The sequence below is a fragment of the Pseudoliparis swirei genome, chromosome 4 (genome assembly GCF_029220125.1).
Source record: "Pseudoliparis swirei isolate HS2019 ecotype Mariana Trench chromosome 4, NWPU_hadal_v1, whole genome shotgun sequence".
Lineage (NCBI taxonomy): Eukaryota > Metazoa > Chordata > Actinopteri > Perciformes > Liparidae > Pseudoliparis > Pseudoliparis swirei.
The window spans coordinates 10,982,677-11,008,682 of NC_079391.1; the positions used below are offsets into that span (position 1 = coordinate 10,982,677).

The following is a 26,006-nucleotide window of genomic DNA, read 5'->3' on the forward strand; positions in this document are numbered from 1 at the left end:
TTTTTTCCAGGCATTAAAATATAAATATGTCTGTATAATCCATTAGACGCCCCTTCAATGAAGCAGAGGCAGCCATGTGGCGCACCAGTGTGACCGGCGACAGTGTGTGTGGACTCTCATGCTGAGTGGGACCGTCATGTCGCTGTGCTCGGCGGAGGGATACATCACTAATGTCATCGTGGTGCTGAAGCTTTTGCAAACCAAAAATGTCTGCCTAAGGGAAACTCGTCACTGATATATGTACATAGAGAGGATATTTTACCCAGGTATTGTCATTTAAGATCACATTTTGCTCTTGAGTTGTATTGCAAGAAAGCGTGTCTTCACCAGAGCTAGTCGGGATTTTAATCGGAAGAAAATGTCAAATATCAGGGGGAGTTTACCAAAAGCTTTCGGACGGGTGAAAGAAGTTAGGAGTTAAGAAAAAAAAAGACCATCACTGCGTGTTGTATTCTGGAGCAGGAGATTCAGACTGTCATTTGAAATATATGCGTTTGTCTTGAGTGACTTATTTTTTTACATGTAATGTACGTCTCGCTGGAGGAAGAAGTCTCCGCTCCTTCGTGTCTTCAAGCTGCAGCTCGTCGCTTAAACCCTCTGTAAATGAGTCGGGAGCCCGTCGGCGGAGGGACGCGGTGTAACGTTCACCCCCGGGCTGCTCGCCGAGTCCGCCTCGCACACCACTGACGTTACGGTGGCCCGCCTCGGCAGCGGGTTACAGACACGTCGGTGCTGCGGGAGAGACGAATTGCCACCGCAGCGGTGTGATGATGCTGCAGCTCTTAGACCGGGCGACGGCATCCCCGCACGTCTCTTTTTAAATAAACTTACGTTGCCGACACCATGTTTGCACTGTTTTAATCCGCCCTTAATGTGGCGGAACGGTCGGCGTCTCTTATTTGCTGCAATTTAACTTCCCCGCCGCGGTCTCCGCTCGGCGCCCACAACCAGTGGCGCTCCGCTGTGAAGCAGCCACGCTGCGACCTGATGGACTGTGTTCTCGTCAGGTTCATAGATCGTCAGGATGAATCCTCAGCAGCGGATCGCCGCTCTCGGAACAGACAAGGAATTAAGTGACCTGCTGGATTTCAGTGCGGTAGGATGACTTTTTTTTTAAAACAACTCTTTTGGGGGGGGGGGGGGGTCTTTACCTATTGGTGCCTTCGCATATCTGAGGGCTTTTTAAAGGTGTGAGGAGGACCACATAGGCGAAACATGACTAATTGATCAGTTTATATTAGTGGTGGCTAATAGGATTTGACAGACTATATATATATTTGTGTATCTGTGATGTTTTCTGAAAACCAGAAGCTGCTTTTAAGGAGAACTGCAGCTCATAATATAATTAAAATAATATGAGTGTTTTCTTATGCACTGTTGAGTATATGCTCTCGAACTGAAGGTCCATATTCTTCATTTCAGATGTTCTCTCCACCTGTAAGCGGAGCGAAAAACAAGCCCACCACACTCGGAAGCAGTCAGTTCACTGCACCAGGTAGGACCCCTCGAAGCTATTTCAGTATAACGTCTGATAAAGGTGTTAGTTTCCAGTCCTGTATTGCATGTGATGCCCCCCCCCTCGGTGTGCTCTGGTGGGTAAAACGTGCGCTCTCCTCCTGGAACTCCAGTGGAGTGTTGTAGTAAAGAAGAAGAACAAAGCGCTCTAGTTCATGGACAAGTGTCAATGTTTTATTCATCTGGCATCATGGTGCAAAACAGTGAATCATGTTTTGCTGTACTGCCAGAGGCATAACTAAGGTGTAAATTGGGCATGATTTGGCTACTTTGTGTTATGTCAAGTGTAGAGCTGGGCGATAATTTAATCTAATAATGTATCACTTTCAATGGAATCATATCAAGATATTTAAATACACAAACATGTCATCTAAACTAATAATTACAAGCGAATACTAACTCAAAAAAACCCAATAACAATTCTGCTTCTGGGAATAACCCAGTATATTTAAACCAAACTATTGTATTAGTGTGATTACTCTGTATTTGTGTGCATGCATGTAAACAGTTGGTATTAGATGAGAATATTTATTCTTTTTTTTCTCAATAATTTCCCTTGAAACTGTGACGTTCATTTTGCACTAACGTTCTTAATAAAACTATATATATATATATATATATATATATATATAATGTATCGCTTTCGAGACATGAAGTGACCGATATCGAGATAGAAGGTTTTGCTCTTATCGCCCAGTGCAGCAAGTGTTCAGAGAAACAGAACTGATCTTCTCAGGGTTCGCTGTGAGGCGTGTTGGAGGCACTTCTTTAATCAGGTTAATTAATATGTCTAAGTGAGATGCAATCAGAAGTGGAGCTGCCTGTGAACTCTAGTGTAGTTTAATGGGTTCGTGAGACTTCCTCTCATTGAGTTTTCTCTAGTGTTTTTTTCCTTTGAACAAGTAGCAGTTTGATAATTGGCAAGTCCCTCTGATAGCCCTCACACACACACACACACACACACACACACACACACACACACACACACACACACACACACACACACACACACACACACTGAATCGTCTTTTCCACTAATTACTTGTCGTTTTTGGTTTATCTATGAAGCATCTTGACTTGATGGATGGTTCGTTTGTAATAACAATACTTCAGATTCCCTGCTTCTGGATGGCTTCCCAGCTTTACATGCCACAGGACATTAATCCAAAACACATCTATTGTCTGATGTGCTACTACAAAAAGTATATCAACAATCAAGCATTATATTTTCTGAAAGCATGTTTTGTGTGCAGTCCACAAAGCCTCGTTGTAGTCAGTTATCTGTGAAACTAAAGACACACACTTAGTGGAAACGGATTGAAGAGACAAAGGAACGAGAACAGAGCTGTCTCACAATGACTATGCAGTTGTGAGGATTCATTTTAGAATACCTAACCATGCGAGCGTGTGTGGGTGTGTGCGTGTGCTCCAGTAAAACAAGGTCAAATCTACTGTAAAGTCACACCTTCCTCATTTATTTGAGTCTTTAGGGTTTAAAAAAAAGTTTTTATCAACCTTTTGATCTAAAATCTACTTTCTTAATATTATGCAGCCACTTCACCACCACTGCAGCCTTAAAGATAACAAAAAGTGTCAAAGTTCAGATTTTTCCATCAATTTATACTGGTGTATCTCATTAGCTGGTAACTCAGTGTAATGAGTGACAACTACATTTGTCACAAGCCAGGTTGTGAAAACAGTGAAACTTTTGATTCTTGAAGATAGTCTGCAGATAACCAGAGCGCATATACTGACTCTTCACTACAATGACCGCCACATCCATGTATTCCATGTGCTTTGTTTAGGAAGCATTGCTGCGTGTGCTTTATGATTTAATATCGTAAGACGTGGACATCATGCGGACAGCCGCCCTTCGGCTGGGCCTTGAACTCTGTGACTTCTAAATAAAGACTCCATCAGCAGCGCACTGCGATTTGTCCGGGACAGAAAAGAATTAGAGGCTGGGAGAGAATTGTGTTTTATCAAAGCGAAAGATTTGATTTATACTTCATATTTATACAATTTGTGTTTCCTATAAGATTTGTCTATAACAATTTAACATCATTCTATAAATAGTTGTACAAATGTTTCTAAATCTCATCCATCTGTAATGGCATAAAACAGAACTTGCCCGGCTCGAGTGGATTATCAGCAACTTCAACTTCATTGGTAGAAGGCAGCCACAATAACCAGATCCTTTTTGGGTGACCTAATATTGCATCCACATATGATGGTTAACATGTTGGTGGATTCATTTTGTTTTAAGGGAAATATTAATGAACACGTTTTGACAGTTAAATGCTTTGAATTTTAACCCGAAACATATCTGAATGAATGCAAAATGGAAAAAAATAATTACACAGGTCCTTAATAAAGAACCCATTGAAACCCCAAATATTAAAATGTATCAAAGATGAGTTAGTATGGTATTTTGTAGATAATTATGGACAATTTTTTCTGAGTAGATGGTCAGAAAACTAATGTTGGACAGGCATCTAAACAATGCAAGGACTTTATAATTTGTTCCAGTTTCCAGTGTTTTTGTAGTCCAGGGTTTCAATAACATGAAAAACCTAAAGATATCAAATTTTTTTTTTCTCCATCATGTTGAACCTGTATATGTTTGACTACTGAATGGATTCATCATTTCAGGATGTTTATAGCATGGCCTGACCAATACTAAGGGTTTGAGGCTTATGCTGATCTTGATTTGGGTATTTTAAGAAATCTTTCTCAACATAAACAGAATTGTGATCCTCACCCCTGAGTTTTTTTCTGAATTTGTCACAGAGATATATACTACACGACTGTGTACAGTTGGTAATCATGGGTAGAGTGTCTTACCCTTTAACCAGAAGGTTGTTGGTTCAATCCCAGTGCTTACAAGCGTCCTGTAACGAGAGAATGGACCCCACGTTGTTCCCTGGTTGCTTTATATCACAGCCCACTGCTCATACATAGGATGAGTTAATGCAGAGGTCAAATTTAATTTATGTATATGACGAGTGAAATGAAGTTCACTTTTAGGATAAACACTCTCTCTCAATGACCTCGAACATAGTTTAGCATTTCTCTACGATTTCCTGTCTATTTTCCTGTCAGTTGCCGGCCTGTTACGGAATTATGCAAAACGCAACCACTATCACGTCAGAAATAATGATGTGCAAATGAAGTGCTTCACCTCAGCAGTGTGTCGGCCCGTGTGGGTAAAAGCCCTCCTTCCCCCAGCCCCGGGATGCGTTCCTGTGTCTCTGATCCTCAAGGAAAGGGAAGAGGCGCCTACATAAGTGATTGTGAACATAAGGCAAGTGAGTGTGCAGACAGAAGTGTGGAAATTGCAGGGAATGAGAGTTTGGATTATTGCATCTCAGCTGGGCAGAGCTATGTAATTGAGGCAGAGTGGGGCTGGCAAGACCCTCCAAAAGTGTGCCGGAGAGAGATGGATTGGAAAATAAATCTGAAGTGGCTCTAACGGAGATTCATCATCTCTCCCTTACAGCTGTGTTGATGATGCACATTTGATGAGGCCATTGACTGGTACAGTGTGGCGGGGCAGTGGATGGCTGCTGTTGAAGAGGTCATTTTCATTTGGTGGCATGCAGTGGAACATTTGTTGGTTGTGATGAGCAGCTCGGAGGTTGGTTTGTCAGTCGGTTGGATGCCGACATTAAAACGCTCCAAAGAGCTTCACTTTGAGTTTAGCTTTTTGGGTAAACCAAAGGTCAGAGGTCACTCCTGTGTCGTAAATCATTTCTCAACCTAGGTAGGAATGATTAATTTAGTAAGCATTGTCTTTATGAGGATTGTACTAATGTTGAATTGAATACTTTGATTTAATCCATTTCAGGCTAGATAAATACAATGTGGAAACCATAGTATTGTTCTCCAGCACATAATGAAACAACATCTATTGCTCTGTTAAGTTTTTGTAAAAATACCGATGTCCTAATTTAAGTGTATTAAAGTTTGACTTTACTTTGTACTCATTTATATATATATCAGAAAGCAAATAACTTGGTTTGTGTAACCCTGTGAGAGTAGTTTGGGTGTCTCTGGTCTGGATTTATGTCCGGACAATTTCAGGCCGTAAAGAAGACGAACTTCACAGTCACAGGGAGTCTCACCATGCCTGGACATTTATTTTCTATTCTATTCATTAACTGTTTTGTTCTTCTCAGTCTAGGTTTGACTTCCCATTCATCATTCGTATACATGTGCTAGTTGCAGTCATGTTTTTTTGTTTATTGATCATTAGTGCTGCTCTCAGTTCATTTATACAGGAAACCACATCTGGTTAAAAGCTCTTCAGAATCAGCAAGGCAGGAGTTTATTTGTTAACATTAAATTCATTCAACTTGCTTAATGAAGGCAGGTCTTCAACTAATTCCAGTGCAGTCGTAGTACTTTTCCATCGTCTAGTCAAATGTAACAACCCTCCATCAGTGTATTTACTCAGAATAATTGTTTATTTATTTTGGGTCATAGGAAAGTTGTTTGTGCAGCGAATCAGGTTAACTCGTTTTTAAATGTCTAACATTTCTCATTTCTCATTTTATTCAAGATGCCGTCCGGACCAGAAGCTTTTCTGTCTTTCTTTTTTTTCAGCCCTGTTGTTTGACTGCCAACTGTTTATGAGTGGCGGGAAGTATTTGATCTCAGAAGGAATGGTTTTATAGATTCCTCAATCAAACTGTTTATCTTTGTGTCTGAATGTATTCTATTCTATATTCTATTTAATTATGTTTAAAAGTTTATGGGAAGCATGTGAAAACACCTCTAGGCTTTCCGTGTTTTATTTTGTAAAGCTTTTGTTCTGTTTAACTATTTGTTCTGAGAGAAATTGTTTGGCCAGTTTAAATTCGGAGGTGTTGTTAACATATATATGTAATAGGATTTATATCTTTTGGGGGCTTCTGACATTATTATAATTTTTATGTTTTTCTATAATTTTCTGTATTGTCAAAACCCATTTGGTTTGTATCTGTAATTCCTCTGTCTGTCTCTCCTTAAGATAAAACATACAATTCAACTTACAAATGAATAAAACCAAACATCTATTCTTAGGTATTTTGTGGAAAATCATAAACTTTCTATGTTTGTATTAATTGATAACAATGACAACAAAAATAAAGACACTGGTAATTTATCATTTAATACACAATGTTGATCATCAGTTTAATCATGCACTTTAATCCTTCTTCTATGTATATTGATGTTTTCTGTTCTCACAAAGAGCTCACTAAGACATCATGAGCCGTCTTTCATGTGAGGCTTTGTGACTCTCACTTGTTCACCCTTCTTCCCAAAATGTAGCCACACATGAAAATATAACCTTCGTCTTCCAACCGTGAAGTTCTGTCCTTAAATTCTACAAATTCACATTAGTTCACTCTTATTTATTTTATTAAAAACACCCATCAGGTGTTCAAGAGTGTCACATTTTTGTTTAATTGTTAAAGAATGAGCACCATTTGCAAGGTTCTGTTTCGAATATTTAGTCGGCCCATAAAGTTGAATCAACACCTCTTTTATATAGTTTCAATAAAAAAGGAACACTATAACGTTTTCATGAAAGTAAGGATTTATTACAGAACTGTTGCATTAGAGAGACTGCATTTGTTTAGAGAGCTGTAGCTAATAAACTGGTAACTAAGCGTATGTTCTTCAGCAACCTTATCTATCCCTGTAGTTTGGTGACGGGCAGGTTGGGTACATCTGAGTTGTGTGAGCTTTTTATGATGCCATGTAGCTGCCTACAGAAGAGCTTGTTTGTGGATGTGTGTCTGTGTCTGTGCATGTGTGTGTGTGGGTGTGTGGGTGTGTGTTTGTGCGAAACTGTGAAGTTGCTCAAAGAAGGTAAAAAGCTCAGAGCAGCTGCCGAGTTAGGTGATAATTCTTTCTGGGGGGATTTTAACATTGCACACACATCCATTGTTCATATATAACTATTGATTATAGCTTTGAGGAATATGTATGAGAGAGGAAAGGATACCAGGATTCCTGATGATGTGCATCTTAAACAGCAGAGCAGCACCGGGTCGCCCAATTCATCGTATTTGTGTTTGTCCCTTTCGCCTTTTGTGAGTAATCTTACTGTGCAGCCTGTCTGCTCGGAGAAGAGAGAGGACCCTTGAGCCGTGGAGGGAGATGCTAATTAGACAAGATGACAGCCAGTGGCCCCGAGAGCAAACGCTGACCATTGTGTGTAAAAAGACCTCCGTTGGGCTACAACATGTCACATTGCTGTTGTCACAGCACCACAATGTGCTCTGAGTGTCAAAAATAGAAGTTAAATTAGCAATGCAAGTTTCTCTATTCAGATAAAGTGAGACTGTTGCCTATATATATATACACATATATGTATGTATGTATATATATATGTATGTATATATATATATACACAACTATATATACTATTTTTCTCATATATACACTACCGTTCAAAAGTTTGGGGTCATCCAGACAATTTCGTGTCTTCCATGAAAACTCACTTTTATTTATCAAATGAATTGAAAATTGAATAGAAAATATGGTCAAGACATTGACAAGGTGAGAAGTAATGATTAATATTTGAAGTATTAATTTTGCTAACATAATTGCACAAAGGTTTTCTAATCAGATATTAGTCTTCTAAGGCGATTAGCAAACACAATGTACCATTAGAACACTGGAGTGATAGTTGATGGAAATGGGCCTCTATACACCTATGGAGATATTTCATTAGAAACCAGACGTTTCCACCTAGAATAGTCATTTACCACATTAACAATGTATAGTGTGTATTTTTGATTAATGTTATCTTTATTGAAAAAACAGTGCTTTTCTTTGAAAAATAAAGACATTTCTAAGTGACCCCAAACTTTTGAACGGTAGTGTATATATGAGAAAAATAGTTATAAATATATATTTTCCGTTAAGCCTCTGTCTTTTAAAGAGGAAATGAATCTGCTTTGTGCGAGCAGCAAAACAACATGTTGGTCAGGATGCAACTTCTCTATAACTCTGCTCACTGCAGCGTGATTTCTGGTGAGAGAAACGTCACATGCTTTCTGGTTAAGTGCATAATTACATTTTTGAATGAGAATTGATTGGCAGCATGACAGCTGACAGTTGGAACATTTATTTATAATAATATAAAATTGTCACTCACATTGTCTACAAAAATGTGTAATTTATCACATTTCAGATCGGGTATTGTTTTACCTTCACAGATAAGGTACCTGAAAACACCATCGTTCTGCTTTCTCACACTCTTCTCTGGTGTCGAAGTGCTCAGTTTGAAATGATTCGGCTTAGTGACGCATACGAGGAAGCTGCCTTGAACCTGGTCGGGGGGAATCAATAGCTATCGTCTTTCTGTTGTGCCGCTCGCTGAGCTATACTTCGACTTGAACCCGAGAACCCGTCCACGTGTGTCGATCTGTGATCACAGGCGTTTACTGTGCAGATTGGACTTCTGCTTTTACTGGAGTTGTTTGTTTCAGTCGTGCTTCTTGGATTGTATGGAGCCAGTTCAGTGCATATAATTTGTTAGATTTTAAGATAAACTAAATTGACCTGATATTAAAACATTGTTTGTTTTCTCGCTGTATTATTTTTCAGAGCATACACAATTTCTTCAAATGTGATTTCTTTATTTACTTGAATTTGAAAGTGAACATGAACTGGGTATTGCATTTTACTGAGGCGATTACGACACGGACAATCAATAACTCACAATATTGTTTCAAACAGCCACTACAATTGAGCCCTCAAATATTTTTACAGACTATATCTCCAAAATCAGATTCCAAAGATCAGATAGTATGTTTTTCTATATAGGCCAGATGGTCTTTGCTGTTGGTTGCTGTTATTAATTTTATGTATTTATCTGTTTGACATTTGAAGCATAGATGTTTTCTTTCATTTAAAAATGAGTTTTATCAGGTTTTAGTGCTCAGCGTTCTGGAAGTAGCCTGGCATGCATCAATGTCAAATCATGAAGTTGTAACTGGCTTTTTGGAACATCAAAGCGCATTAAACAATGCCTATTGTTGGTCATGATTTATACAAAGCAAACAAAATGACACCATGGAAAAAGCTCTTTTTTATCATAAAGCAATTTCTAAACTGGAAAGAAACCTAGTTAGGTTGTAAAATCCTGCCCCTTTAAGATAATATGTCGTATAACATTTTATACTTGAGTGAGATGTTAATCAAACTTTATATTTAATATACGCCTGTCCTTCTGATTATCTGTTGCATTTTTTCCGCTTGTATGCAAATCACTTCTGAAGAGTGTAAATGGATTTCAGGATTTTATTTATTTGCCAGTTAATGATTATTTTCATCAATTATTCATCAATTAATCCGTCAATTATTTCATTCATTATCCCTTTTTTTGTTTTCTTTTTTTTTGTCGAACGAACAAATCCAAACTAACTTTGAATTATAGAAAAAAAATGTTTGATACTTTTGCTTGACAAAAGACTACTCAATTATCAATATAATTGCCCTGTCATTTCAATTAATCGCCTAATGGTTTCACTAATTTAAAATTATATAATATTTTCAGACATATATCCTTTTCTCTCTTAAAGTCACATTCAGGGATCCAGAGAAAAACATGTCTTTATTTCAAGTGCAGTATTGTCTATATGTGATGTTCTACTCAAACTACAGGGACACTGCATACACCTGTATCATACGTGTATTTAGTGACCAGCATTGTGTTTGTCGTTGTGATGCAGCTGTTGTTCTCCACTTCTTCATCTCTTCATCGTGCCTCTATCTGAGACAGGAGCAGAACATGTAGATACACGTACGTTGAACTGTGTGAGTAACCTTTACTTGCTGACTAAGTCGTGCATCTCTCTCTCTGACAGGTATGGATGAGCGGACCAACCAAGCATCTTGGGCCCCAGGTGGCGAGTCCAGTCCCCCCTATGAGTCCTCCCGGGTAAGATGACCCTCACCTTAACGCCTCTCAATGGCCTTTCTGCTCCACAGCATATCATTTAACACTCATTACATCAAACGGGTACATTCACAATGTTTTAGTCTCACCTTATCCAGACTACCAGTCATGTTGTATGACCTGTAATAGACACATTTCTCTGAGACAGGGAGGACTTGTTAATGTTGTCACAGCTGGTGGATTAGATTTCTTTACATTTAGTCAAATATGTTGTACAGATCGCAGGAAACCCTCACTGGCATCTGATATTATTGTGGATTCAAGCTTCCTCATATAGGTCTGTTAAAATATTTAATTGAGGAAATAACTTTAATGCTTTAATGATGTAAAGTAACGAGCCGTTTGTGCATTTAAAAACTGTCCGTCAACATTCGTGAAACAAGTCAACAGCAGGAGATATTTGGTTTTAAGCAGGTTTGAATGGAATTCACTGACCTCTGTTTGAGATCTTGATGTATGAATGATAAATACATGACGAGTGAACGCTCGTTGTTTGACCACAAAGGGTTTACACATGCTCAAAGTCTTTGAAGACATGGCAGTAGTGTATGGACAGTACATTGGATTTGTTACTGCAAATGGCTCCCAGTTGATGGCTCTTGGTGTCAGTCAGAGGCAAATACACCAATTTATATGACTTGGGGGTCATGTGAAAAACAACAAGAAAAACTATAAAATGTGATATTTAGACAGACTGTTTAAGCAGTTTTTGGTTGCAAATCGAAACAATAATTTGTCCGTATACAGTATATAGTTTAGATTGACATTTATTTCATATTATTCTGCACTATGCTAGGAGAAGGTTGGTCTTCTGTGCAGCCTCAATATTTCAGATTATACTATGTTATTTGTGATAGTTAGTGATCATAGATTTTTTTTTAAAGAAGAAAATTAGATATTGTATTATTATATCTTTAAATAAAATGACTACAGTCCGTACAATGCAATGAAATCATTGCTATTGTCTTAAAAATGCTTTATTTCATTTAACAGGGACAATGCACGATACAATTATTGCATCACAAAGAGGGATAAATGTGGAATGCATTTGTATAATAATAATAGTAATAATGGTAATGATTGAAATTGATAAAGAAACTGTGCATATTAAACTGCATCTCTGTGGTTGTATCAAAGTGAGAACATCTCACTGTTTGTGTGAGCAAGTGTGAACAGCTCTCTCCCTGTTTGTTTGTCCCTCACACATTGGTTGTTCTAGATGCCCTGTATGAATTTCATTTAATGTCAATCTCCTGTCACTTTCAATTAGATTTCAGTTAAATGTCAGAGCCACTCGGTCTGCGTTACCTTGTTTATTTCTCTGTGCCCTTCCCGAATGAACATCTACAGGCTATAGTAACAAAGGCAGCTTGATTTGAATTCTAAGACAGAGACGCTTGAGATATCTGTGCTCCAGGTGCATATAAATGAGTGTTTCTGACACCGCAAGGCACAGCATCCGCCAGCAGACAGCTGTTTGCACCACCATAAGGCAGGCAATAAAACAAGCCACACTCTACACACCCACACACATCTATATACACCTTATATTGATATGAAATTGATTGAAATAGACTCGACAATGTTTACGTAACTCGTAGTGCTTCTTAGTCCCTGCAGCTGGTTTGATTTCTGCAAATTTTGTGTGACGATTTTAATTAAGGTGTGTTGAAATACTGACACTAATCTGACATGCTGGCTTTAACAGTTGATTAATAGGCCCATAATGTATGAAAGATGTCGAACATAAGGTCTGAATAGAGTTTATATTATTTTTTAAGTCCCGTAATAATATTAGTGTGCATTTGTCAAACTGTACTAATTAGCTCATCTTAATCAGCTGCAATCAAACGTTGCCATGGTAATGGTAACATTTCAGCGACTCCTTGGTCACTGAGCTGTTGTACCTCTCAACCCCCCTGGTTTCCTAATAAAACAAACGTGAATCCAAAATATTATAACGAACCAGATATGACTGCAGAACGCATTTCTGAAAATATTGGTCTCAGTTTCCATTGTAAAACTAAAATGATGAAGATGAAGATCATAAATGGCAGGAATGAGAGTAAGATCATTCTTTATGATTGTAAGGCTCCTCTAGCTCTTTAAATATTTAAATATCCCTTGTCTCCTGTCGGTTTGTTCTCTTGTAGTGTCTCTGTTTCGATGTCTGACTCTCAGTCTTTGTTTGCATGGTGATTCCTAGTGTTTTTTGTAGATGCTTTCAGGCCAGAGTTTTTATGTTTGACCTTTTCCTGAAGTAAAGTGTTTTTTGTTTCACTCAAATCTGGAGTACAGCCTGTCTCTCTGCACCTGAGCCTCACCCCGTGACAATAAGATGTTTTTAGGATTGACTAATTTCATTCAATTACTCTCTTACTAATATTTCCAAGGCTCTCAGAAGAAAGCAGTGCTCCATCTTTGTTTAGTTTCCAAAGGGGATTCAGTCTTGTCCCTGAGCTTGTTTGAGCGGGTGAGCTACGACTGTGATCAGTCAACTGTGAACAGTCCCGAGTCTGCCGTGCTGACCTTGGCTGCCGGCCAGCCGCTGTATCCTGGGCAGCTGTGGCTGTAGGCTGGTGGTCTGACAGTCGGGGGCTGTGCCCACCGCACGACAACCCCCACTTCCCCAGCGCCCTGCCCCGACTTGATACCCGACCCCTCACGCATCCATCACGACCACATCATCACTTCCCAAGCGGCCACATGCAGCCACACGCTCACCTGCGACGCAGCACAGAGTGGGAAAGAAATGACTTTTTAAATGTTGTGGTCGAGTGATTGGTGGAAAAGGCCCGCACGCCGCCATAGCGATCTGACAGTTATTTAGCCAATAGTGTCAACGCTGCCCTGTGGCTGCAGTGACATCGTGTGTTAGTGTTTCAGATAGATGTCGGCCACTAGTGTTTGAGAATGAGAAGGGATCTGTGATTGATGATGTAACTGTCCCAGATGTTTGTATTGACACACACACAATGGGCCTGGATTGACAGTGGTGGTCATAACAAGAAGACTTGTTGATAAATGATCAAGTGCTTTCTAATATGTCATCAAAAGGAGTAGTGTTACTTTTTGTGGAACTTGCCTTCTGGCAAAGAGTTAGGTGATACAATCAATAGCACTTTAGGATTTGTCTGTTTAATCAGTTGCTATAGTCAGAGTGACAACATGGCGAAACAACCAGATGTAAAACTCACTAATTAACACATTACATACTGTCCGTCTAATCTGGAAAAGAAATGAAGCATAAAAATGGCAGTTTGCCATATAATTTTTTGGGTTGAAAGCAAAAAGTGAAGGCACAAAAACAAAAATATAAGATGTTAATTAGTTAGCTTTCGAGGGGCTGGTTATAAAGAGCCAGGCTCGCTGATTACCCCTATTTTCAGTATTAATGCTAAGCTAAGCTAACTAGCTGCTGCCTAATGTTTAATGGACACACACATAGGGGTATCAATCAGTCAGAAAACACATAAGTGTATTATTTTCCAAAGTTTGAAGCATTTTCCTTGTTTTGCTGCAGAAGAGAGGAGATGTGTTTTGCTTACGTTAGCTGTGTAAGCCGGTGAGCGTCAGCGTGCTCGAGCCTCTCACAGGTCTGTTGTTGTTATTGAGTCTGTTCATGGTGTGATTAACAGTGTGTGCGGCCTGGCAGGAGCACAATAGGGAATCTCTGAGGATTCCCTCGACACAGCACAACACCCCAGTGCCTTTGAAATTACTCCATCACCATCCACTCAAAAAAAAAGATGGATAATAAGATTGACTTTTTTTCTTACTGTATGTTGAATGCAAAGGGTATGAGTTGGTGAAAATGACTCTATAGAAATACAAGCCCACTGCTACTCTGGTGGGAGTTTGGGGAGATGTATTTGACTTCTGAAGCACAGGAGGATTTTCACAGGGTTTAAGATTAGCACTGTAACAGACTATCTTTTATTACATAGCACCCCGAGTTTCAAAAACCATACTGTGACCGATATTTAGACCTAAGCCCCCAAAACTGATAACTGTCGCGAAAAGCCACTGTTAAGCTGAAGGAGAAAAAGACAATTATTTAAGCTGCAGGTACCTGGAAATGATATGGGATTGCATCTCTCTGTTTCTTTCTCTTCTATGTAACAACACCTTCTTATGAATGGCGGGGTGTTATATATAAACCTGTTATAGATAAAATAGTAGAATCACGAAGAAAACTTAAATGTAAACACAGTTAAGGTTTAGATTCATGGACATATTGTGATACAGATTAAACAAAGGTTTCAGCAGGTTCAAATGTTTTCTAAGAGCTGAGAAACAGCACAAATATGTACAGGTGTTTATATGTTGGCAATATGCTTCATATGCTGAAGAATTTAGTGGAAATCTGTTTTAATTCTAAAACTTGTGAAAATTGAAATGGTTTTACTCATAAACAACTAGCCTGCAGAACCATACAGTGCCAACATCACGATAATAACATCACCGTGTTAACAGAACGTAAAACAAAGGACAGACTGGACACAAACACAAATCCCCCCAGAGTAGTAAGCTGATGTTACACATAACGTGTCATCTTTCTGTGCCGTTGGGTATCAGAATTAAAGGAGTAAGGCTCCAACTTCAACATTTCTCAGATATCTTTGAGATGACAAACTGTGATATGAGGCTCTAGCGAGCTACGCTATTGGTGGAACATTTCGTAGATGGAGAGACAATGTTGCTAATAATTGAGCTTCTCTCTGCCATCTCTGCTGCACTGCAACGGTGAGCTCACGCAGATGGCGAAACTATGAAAGATGGAGACAAAATATTGCTACTTGTTTAGCCTTCAGCGAGTCTTTGGTTGTTTGATGAGTCTGTCTTCCTTCTTTGGGTTTGCTGTGCAGTGTAGGCAGCGGGTTGCCAAGGCTGTTTTTCTCCCCTGACATTTTTTTCCCGACTATTGTGCTCTCTTCTTTCTAATTAGTGTAATGTCATATCATTCAATTGGTGAAGTTGCCCAGTAATGTGGTTATTCTGATCTCTTCCCCCAGGGTTTCGCTGACAGGCCTCATTATGGCGATCATCTGAGTGACAGTCGATTAGTGTCCCACGAAGGATTGTCCCCAACACCTTTCATGAACTCAAACATAATGGGTAAGTAAGTGATTCTCTTCAACTCACCCCTCACATGCCCTTTGGTAGTGGAAATCGCGTTTGAAAATTGCCTGATTGAGGTTAAGGCACATCATGCATCTGGAGGTAGCAGTACTGAAAGGCTTGCCAGGCCGCAGGGCTATTTTTTCTCCTTCTCCTGCTGTCTTTATTTCCTCCCTTAATCCTCCTCCCCTCTCTCAGTATCTCCCTCTTCCTCCTCCTGTGATGACCCTCCCCCAGGCTAAAAATCAAGCCATCAGTATAGCTTTCTGTCATAAGAAGCCTAGACATCAAAACCACCTTCAGCAACTGCCATTGGCAGCATGGTAGTGACTTCAGGGTGCAAGGTTAAACTGACGGATGAAGACCGTCTCACAGAGACATCTAAGTTTTAGAATTCATTGGAGATTATTTCATTTTAAATATCTCTTGCTTGACCTCATTGTTTGCTTGATTTAATCACCTTTTGGTTTCATGATATAAATGGGAAGAATTCTATAATTGCATTCTATATCTATTTTCCAGTGCAGAGCAGCAGTGATTTCCTTTTATTTTTATGTTTTTGCTCGTAGATTTGCTCAAGTACCATTGTCAATACCATTCGTTTCACAAATATTATTTGTAATTTAACACTATTCTTTCAATAAAAAGTAATACATATTAGTTTTTTACTGCGTAATGTGTATTTTATTGTCAAAATAAATGTTTCTGCCACTTTGCAATGCAGAAGCTGCATATTTCAAGCCATTCATCCGTTACTTCTACAAAGATCCATTTTGACTTCCCTGCTCTCTTTGGATCTAGTTTCCATGCAGGCTCAATTAGAACACGTGGTGTTCGGGCGGAACAACTGACACAGGTTGGCGAAGGTGTGGCTGCTGGTAGTTTATTTGTTTTTGTGATAATAAATTCCCGAAAGATTATTTATTTGTTGGTTTATTTTCCTCCTTAACACACATTTGTGGATTTTTTAAAGATATAGATTAAATCATAACTTCTTTCTTGATAATGATGACACAAATACCATTTGCAGCTACATATGGTACCCTATTTCTGACTAAGTGTTCTTATTATAATTAAAAGCTGTGTGTTATCCAGCTCTTTGCCCTGGCATGCTTGTGATGTGTAACCACTTGACAGTGTTATGGCTAACTACATCTCAGCTCATTATGGAACGGCCCTGGAGACTGGTTTCCAAGAAAAGCGATTAGTTCACAAATGGTTGCTGCTGAATTGAAACACAACGTTATCTTTCTTGTAATTGATCACATGACTGTTTCAGACGCAAACGCACACACTGCGTATCTCACCCCTTTTCAACTGCATCAGTAATTATACTGAACAGCTGCAGAATGTGAATGTGATCTGTTGCAGTGATGTGTCACATTCAGACAGCGTGATTGTAAACTTTCCAAATGCCTGAGCTTATCTCAGGCTTGGAATTCAAGATGAGTTTAGTCTTAATAAATTATTTTTCCACAGTAATATCTGGGACTTAAATACATTTATGGAGTTTTCAGAACTTCATTAAAGCATGCCTGAAATTGTATTCCTCCAGGTTACAACAACCACACAACAGTTATACATAACCTTTAATACATCCTGCAGTAGTGAAAGCAATGGTTTAACGGAGAAGTCAGTTAATACAGTTTCTGAACTGTTGAATGGGTTGTTTAGTATCCCAACAACCCTGGTGGTTGTTACACAGCATATAGAACAGTTTCTAAACCTCAGAATTGGCCAAATAGTCAGTCGTTCCATCAGGTGTGTGGAAATTGTTGGGTTTTCCTGAGGCTGTGTGTGTTGTACAATGAAATATGTGTGTGTGTGTGTGTGTGTGTGTGTGTGTGTGTTTACAGTGGCAGCATGCCTTTAACTGGCTCAACAGTTGACCATAATTTACCTGATGAACAGATATCCTTTTTTTATTTCCACAGATCTGTCCCCCTTTTTGCTTTGGTTGCAAAGACATTACCAGTGGAAACATAGTTGCACACGCGTTGCTGTGGAAAAGCAAACCGATGACTCTTTTCTTGCTCTTTGGCAGTTTTAGTGGCGCCTTTCCCCGCGCAGTGCTGATCACAATACTACGCCAACACAATGGCATAATGCAGTTACACAATACAGAAATACACAAAGTACAACACTTGTAAATATTTAACACACCAACAACAACAAAAACACAAACAAAACTAGCCCACCTGTTTTACAACTGTAGATTATGTTTAAATGTAAGCATTTAAAACCAATCTGGAACATGTTTGATGAAGATGTGTAAAACAATAGTATTAATGAAGATCAAAGGAACCAGAGACAAACAACAAGTAACAATGTATTCTGTAGTGTTCTGATCTTGAACTGTATATTATGGTTTGTATCTGCACTGTAAACCCGAACGTCCAAATTAATATCAAGATTTAGTAGTATACGTAAAAGTTTTAGAGAAAGTAACTTAAATATGTTATGTTGTTTGGTGTATTTTCTCTTTTTGAGTTTTTTTTTTAATTATTTTTTTATTTGGAACTTTTTTATTAAAAAAACAACAACAAGCGTAATAACGTATAAATTTATATATTATATAATGCTAATGCTAAGTTATAAAAGTAAAACCTAAATCACATGCTAAAATACAATAAAAGTGTAAAATACACAGTAAAATGTTGTTTTAGTTTTTTTAGTCAGTATCAAAAGAAAATGAGTGATAATCATAATAATAAAAAATAACTAGTCACATAATAACGAAAAAAAAAACGTTATCTGAAAATTCACATTCAACAAAATCAAAAATCAACTGGCGTCATTTCAAGTTTTGGCCGTTATCAAAGTGCATTTATGGGACTTAACGGGGTTTTTCTTTTTCTTTTTAGGCTTGGTATCGCAGATAAACTCGGACTGTTCGACTGAGACTGTTTTCAGGTGAGTTTTTAGTGTTTTGTTTATATATTATATATTTGTGTGTGTGTGTATTTACATGATGTTACAATCAGAAAACTAAACTAAAACTAAAAATAACTTTAAATAATTTTCCTGAACTTCTGCGAGACTACGAGAGAGCTACGACTCAATCCTTCTCCGAGACTCCTCTCAACTTCAGCAGTGGTCTCTCCAACTTCAGCAGTCACTGGTTTGAGCTCAGACACAAGTGGCCTCGGCTCTCCGTTGGCTGGCGTTACTCTAATACTATGCTACTATAGCTATAAGTACCGCGGTTCGCGGAGTTAACGTAACATTCCGTAGTTCACTCCACTTGCTTGTTCAGACTAAACATGAGACGAACTAGAACATAACGCGTAACTGATCTCCGAGCTACGTGGCCTTAACTGTTGGTTACGCGATTCTATTTCTTGTTTCTTCTCTCTTATTTTTGTTGCGCGTGACTATTGGCATTTCTTGTATCGTCGATAAATGTTTTTATTACATTACTAATGTTCTATTGTTATATTTGTTATACGTGTAGTGGGTTAGATGTTGTTTTCTCCTATTGAGATGAAATATTATGTAAAGATATAATGAAGCTGCATGTATTGATGCTATGTTTTTATGAATGTTGTGACATGTATTTTTATGTTTGTCCTAACCTGTATGTCAGGACCAACAGGCTATGGGAATCAGTGTTGCTTTGAAATGAAGTATGTAAATCAAAAACAAAGACAGAAAAATCTTGTAAATGTCAAGAACAAAAAAAATTGATGACAATAATTAAAAAAACATAGCGAATTGAATACTATCTGTAGTAAAAAATGTCTTTCTGAAAAAAAATTGAACTTTAAAAAGATTTTTGGAAGAAATAATTCCAGAACCACAAATTATAATATTTTTAGGAGAAAAATATAGAATTAAAATAAATTATATTTTTTAGAATGAACTAAAAATTTCCTTTTAACTTTCTCTCTTCTCAAACTCAAACTTTCTCTGATGAATAGGAAACAGTTACTTTCAGATTTTATCTTTTTTTCAAATCATTTTATTACAAAAATGTAATACGCAAATTTTAAACACCGTAGTAATCAAAGTATGAGCATGTTATGTAGCTGTATCTAATTAACTTGTTAGCTAATATTTTAATTTATAAATTGTATTAATTTTGTTATTTTAATTTTGTTTTTTAATTTAAAAATGTTTTTAGTTTTTGGTTTGTTTTCTTTTTTTTTTTTTTTTTTGGTTTATTTTCTTTGCTGGTTAAAATTAACTGTTCTTTACCCTCAGAATACAGTTATTGAACTGCTAGAAGCACCTTGTTGCACTGCAGCAACCTTTCCTCTTCCATTTTTCAGACACTTTTCATGCTGAACACAGATTGCATTCCTTGGCACTTCCTAGTCAGATATCATCAAAGACAAGATGTCATGAGTACAGAGACCAACCTCACAGAGTGTGTTGCTCAAAGCATTCATACAAGCATATCTAACCCTGTGATGATTTTTCATAGCAACTCAACTTTCCAGCCATAACTTTTGAATGGAAACTGTGACATGCCCATAATCTGTAAACTGTGACATGCCCATATAAGGCTCAGCAATCGATTTCATAAAGTAGTACTCTAAGCGGTCTTGCATCTGACTTTCAAACTGAAGCTGTCGTCTGAGGATGCCCCCTTCTTCTTCAAGCCAGTTTGACAGAAAAACTATTCTTCATGAGAAGTGATGAGGAAACCAGAAGAATCAACTTAAACGTGATCAGTGACTGGCTTGATTCTGAAATCAACTTAAAACAAATTTAAATTTAGCTTCTTTATTTCTAAAGAATAAATTTAACTGATCTTCAAAACAATGCTATTATTTTCTAGTCTCATTTACAGTGATTCTCTTCTCTTATATGGATGGATTCTTTTATACGAAATAGAATCTTCTCTTCTTCTTAAATTGAATTTTTTTTAATAAATATAATTTATTTCAATTTGATTTGATTTTATTTTTTTAATTTAAAATCAAGATTTTTGCCAGTTTATTAGGTACTGAGAGCTTGACCAATCTTTCCATTCAGCTTTGCAGAGCAGAGAGCTTTCCCACCTTCAGAACTTTGCTTTTCTTGCAAAAGAAATCCACATTGAGCAAAGAACCTATGCACTGATGATCAAAAGTAAATTCAAGATTCACCAACAGGTAAATTGTTGACTTAAGAAAGAAGTTGAATCGTCGAACTAGAACAATTTTAAAGATGAACTGGAATGAATTTTGCAATTAGTCCACTTTGTTTTGTGTATGGTTTGAATGTTTTGAATTTTGTGAATGACATTTGGTTTGTGCTGTTGTTTGTGAATGGATATTTTTAAATGTACATATGTGTTTTATCTGAATAATGTAAACAAGGAATTATACACTTAAACCACTGACCAAATACCTTAATGTGCACTGTCTGTCCTGACATGTCTGGATTCTACAGACATGCTAGTGTTTCTTAATGAAATCTATGTACTTTTTGTTCCAGTGTGTGAATCAAACAGTTCATCAGTCTATCTTAACTTATCTTGAGATTCATTTCATTAACAGTTGCACCCTTTGTGCTATATTGTTTTAGCTCATTGTCCTTTTAAATGTACCCCTATTATGTTTCAGTACTATGTTCATGTAAATGTCCTTTAGCTGTTTCGTCATCTGTGCTGTTCATGTCTTCTGGACAATTGGCTTCTCTGGTGTTTGCAGTTCATGTCTTATGGCTCTGTTGGGGTTTTGCAGTTCCCCTCTTGACTTGTGGTCTCCTTGGTGTTTGGACCTTGTCTTTCATTGGGAGATGGTTCTCCTTTGAACTGCCTCATGTGTTCATCTGTTGTTTTGGGAAAGATACATTTTGTCATTCAGTCATTCAATCAGGTTAGGTCTGATGATTACAAGCTTGTGTTTGTTTTCATTCAGTCTGGATGTCCTTGAGTGTCAAGAGTTACCAGTGGGTGGAAATCTTTGATGACAAACAGATTGCATGGTGTGATTACCCCCAGGATGCCAATTGTGATCCCAAGACTTGGTTCATGATTCCTGGTAGTCTTTGGAGCTTCCCTGCACATGTCACCAGGTGTTCTTGTTCATAAAGAAGAGGTACTCTCATTCTGGTGTTTCTTTTGTTACCAAGTTTTTAAAGTTCATAAAAGTTGACCTTGTGTTTGAAATTGCAGATGTTGAAAGCTCAAGTTCAGTATAATCAATCATTTATTTTGAGTTTGTGGAACAGAATTGTTGTGTAAATACTTTATGTTGGGCCATTGTATGTTTCTGTTCATATGATCTAACCATGCAGCTTATGATGTATTATGGTACTGGATCAGTATTTTTCTGTATTTCGTTGTGTGTGTATCTGTTTTCTTTGATTGGATGTTTCTTTTTATATGGTTTGTACAGTAAAATCATACATTTTTTTATATCAACAATACTCATTATGCTATTATTTATATTTATCTTTATTCAAATTATTTTGTTAGTGTAAAAAATTTTATAAATTTTTTTGCAAAATTAAAATGTTTATTTATTGATTTTTAACATTCATGAAATTATGTTTTATTTTTTGACTATAAAGAAATATCTTTTCTTTTAATAGAAATGTCCACTATTATTTCAGATGTTTTTAATGATTTAATCAAATATACTCGAAGTTTAATAGTGTGTTTTAAATTATTTGGTATAAAATTATGTTATTGTCTTTACTGAGCAAAACTTAAATTATTGTTTTTATATTGTTAATTTTTTTAAATTACAAGTGATAATAAAGAAATTTTTTGAATTATAAATTAAGCAAAAAAGTTATTTTCATAAAATAGCATGTAAAAATTTTTTTTCAGTACATTAAAATTAAGTTGTTCAATTTGAGTTTGTTAAAACGTTGTAATTAATCTTTATTTGTTTGCCATAAAAAAACAAAAAGTTAAGTTTATTTGAATAAATTGAACTAAAATACATGAAATGGTGGTTTAGCTTATGAACTTCTGGTTTTTAACTGAATAAAATGGTTGGTTGAACATATTGAACATTTTAAGTTTTGATAACTTAAAATAATTGAGTTAAGACTAATTGAACACTTTTAAGTATTAATAATCAAAAATTTAAGCTGTAAAATCAAATTTACAAAAAAATTCAAGTTGAAATTTAAAAGTTTAAGTACTAAAAAAAAGTCAAAAGTGGTTGAAATGTGGTGTACTCTTCAAACACCTGACCAACAGTGGACCTCTGTACTACTAAAGTAGTAAAACTAAAGTACTACTACTAAAGCTCTCAGCTACAGCTCAACACTTGGAATTACACATGATAATAATACCTGATCACAAAAACACTGGACAATCCCAATAGGCTGCTCTGTGTATAGCCTTGTGCTAATGCACTGCTCATTATCAGTGTTTGTGTGTACAGTATGTTGTTTGAGTAAGGTATTGTATTTAGATTAATTTGAGTAAATCCGACACACTCCCATAGGACAATTGAAAACATGAATCAGTGTGTATGTCGCTACAGTTCAAACATTTCATCAGAAATGTCTCTCGGTTCTCTGGATTTAAAGGAGTTGTATAGTCAGAGCACTGGTGATAGATGGCTGTGATAAAGTGGGCTTACAAGAGAAGAGTGAGAGGCTTTGAAGCTGGATGAGGTTTTGGGTGAATGCCAGTAAAGCACCGGTTGCTTCAGGATGACACTGTTCTCACCAGGGGCCGACTCCCATGTTAATACGGATCAGCTGGTCCGGCCCTCACGGGCATCTTAGCCCCACCCTCTTGGGCCGCAATCCTTTTACTAATCCGCACGTCATCCACTGCATGCTGTCGGACAGGTGGCAGCCACATTGTTCCTGCTTATTATATCGGGCACTCTGGAACATATTTTCATTCTCAGCCTTGTACGTTCCTGTTACTCGACCACTCATTAGGGCTGCACAATATGAGGAAAATATGCGATAACGCACACTCTACTTGTACAGAGACGGACAGAAAAGTCTTGTGCAGCATAAGAAGTACCGTCGGTGGCTCACTCTCTTTTCCAAGCACCGGCCTGATAGAGCAATATCGTCCATGTGTCTTTTGCGATGTGTTTATCGCACAAGTTGAAGTCGTGATGACATGAGAAAAGATTCAGGGCAGGATCAAATAAATGCGCAAATTAATATGTAAATGTGGGCAGTGCCAAGTGGGGGTCAGCCGCACATGCACATGTGGACTGAACTTGAACTCCATGTGATGCAAATATATGCGATTTGTGAATTTGCTTGGCCAACGGAAGCAAATGTTTTATTCACCCCCCCTCCATCAGGGAAAAATTAACATATTATATTATAATATTCGCCTTCCCTGCACCTTTAGCGGAGGGACGTATAAAACATTCACCTTGGCATTGCATACTCTGACAAAGTCGCGACCAATACCGAAGATATATGTGTGGTTGACGTAAATTGGCACGGCACCATTCAGCTCAACAGAGATAGAAAGACAAACAAGAACTGGACTACTTCTAGATGCACAGATTTATTATTGATGAAGCAATAGATGGTGAAATGACTTGAAGGAGCATCATTTCACAGAAGTATCTCTACGTAATTGTTGTACATCACTGATGAGCCGACAATTTAAATTCTCATTATATGATGTGACATTCATGAATGACTTGAAACCCTGATTGGTCCAGACTCTAAGGACTTCTTCCAACTGTTCTAGGATTACACATCGAGCTTTAAAACTCACACAGTTGTTTGTTCTTCCCAATCGTGTCATGTTACTGTGCAGCTGATGACTCCGATGGATGTAAATCTCTAAGGCTCTCTTCCTTCTCTGTGGTAGTAATGGTTGACTTAAGGTCTTCTGCAGGTCTCGTAGGGCATGATGTTACAACTGCTGAGTCGTACTTTCATCCTCACGTTTCTCTGGTATCCTTCATACATACTACTCATGCAGCTTTAGCCCTGCATGGAAACTAATCAGCTTAACGCTCTCACCAACACACGCATGTAGCTGCATGCCTCCTGCTCCCAGAGCATTCTCATGTGGCCTTAACGTGACTACCCATGTTTTTGTCTCAGATCACCTTTCACTGGGTGTTTCCATAGCCAACAGTAAAATATCACCAGCTTTAAAGACTCCACATGCTAGTTATACAGAACATTAAACGTAACAATGGACTACTTTATGTTATTGTTATGTAACTGCTGCTTTGCTCTGGTCTCAATCACCATCAGTCAGGTGGAGTTTTCTGTTGCCATGTAGCTGATTATTCATGAAAGAGAATGTCTAGACAGCTCAGTACTGGTGTTGCAGTCATGATACATTACAGACAAGCTCCTCGTGTTGTATTATAATGTTTTTCAGACTTCATCCTAACTGATAGCTCAGTCTCACGAGGGCCTCATTGGAAGATTTAGTTTAAATTTAAAAAATCTGTTCCAGCTGTGCAATTATGTTGTATTTGAGTAAGTGATCAAGTTCTCTTGAACATGTTTTGTTTATTGAGAAAAAAGCAAGATTTGTCTCACGTGACCAAATAAAGGCTCCACAACCTGTATTACAGGTGCACTATTCCACTGCTCTTTTTTTAGCAAGACCATCCCTGTGTAGCATTCGAGTGCTAGGATTGGCTGGGCGTCCAAGGTACCTGTAACCATGACGCTAACTACTCACACACGCACACACACACACACACGCACATATACACATGTACACATGCATCTTTCTTTCTTTTCTTCTTCTTCTTCTTCTTCTTCTTCTTCTTCTTCTATCTTATTTCACAATACTCTGACTTTATGATGTTATGTCCATTGTTTTGTCGACCGCACTGTTTCGTCGACCTCTAGGTGTTATGTCTATGTATTCTCTTTTGTCTTATAATAAAAATTAAACAAAATAAAATAAATGTAAAAAAACATGACCCTAACTACTCGAGGTCAATGCCTCACCTTAAACAATAGTTTAGATTTTAATTTGAATGGCATGCAACCTTATAGTATTGCTTTGTATATTGTGTTATTACAGATGATTTGATGTTTACATATAATTTAATTGTTTAATGTTTTATTTATTTATTTATTGGCAGACCTTTGTTTTACTCTCTGTTTGCTCATAGCCAACATTTTTGTTGTAATATAATGGTTTTGCAAATATCTTATATCCATCCTTGTTTTGCTGGATTGATATCACGGATGTCATGAAATGGTAATCATATGCTGTGTATTTGTCTGTGCTCTGTTGGTTAAAGGGAGCGTAATAATACCCTGCTGGAACCTATAATTTGCATCATATTAGCATTCAGTAAGCATTTGATGGTGCAGTTGATTCCTCTCCTCATTTGCAAAATGTATAAACAAAAACATTCTGTTTTGTGTTGGTTTTGTTTCCTTTAAAACTTTGTGGGGTTGTTTAGGTGACATTTCATTTTGTAAGATATCATCATATACCATCACCACCATGCTATGTAGTTTTTTATACTAGAATAGAATTAATCTCTTTCTGCCTTTT

At 37.5% G+C, this 26,006-nt stretch overlaps 1 protein-coding gene across 1 annotated transcript; it reads left to right on the forward strand.

Moving 5' to 3' along the window:
* The first annotated feature begins 284 nt into the window (after window positions 1-284).
* On the forward strand, window positions 285-16,443 carry LOC130192376 (transcription factor 12-like). Its single transcript, XM_056412324.1, has 5 exons — window positions 285-1,096; window positions 1,423-1,495; window positions 10,380-10,453; window positions 15,487-15,589; window positions 16,394-16,443. The coding sequence occupies exons 1-5, from the start codon at window positions 1,025-1,027 to the stop codon at window positions 16,441-16,443; spliced, it is 372 nt and encodes a 123-aa protein (XP_056268299.1). The 5' UTR covers window positions 285-1,024.
* Window positions 16,444-26,006: the final 9,563 nt, after the last annotated feature.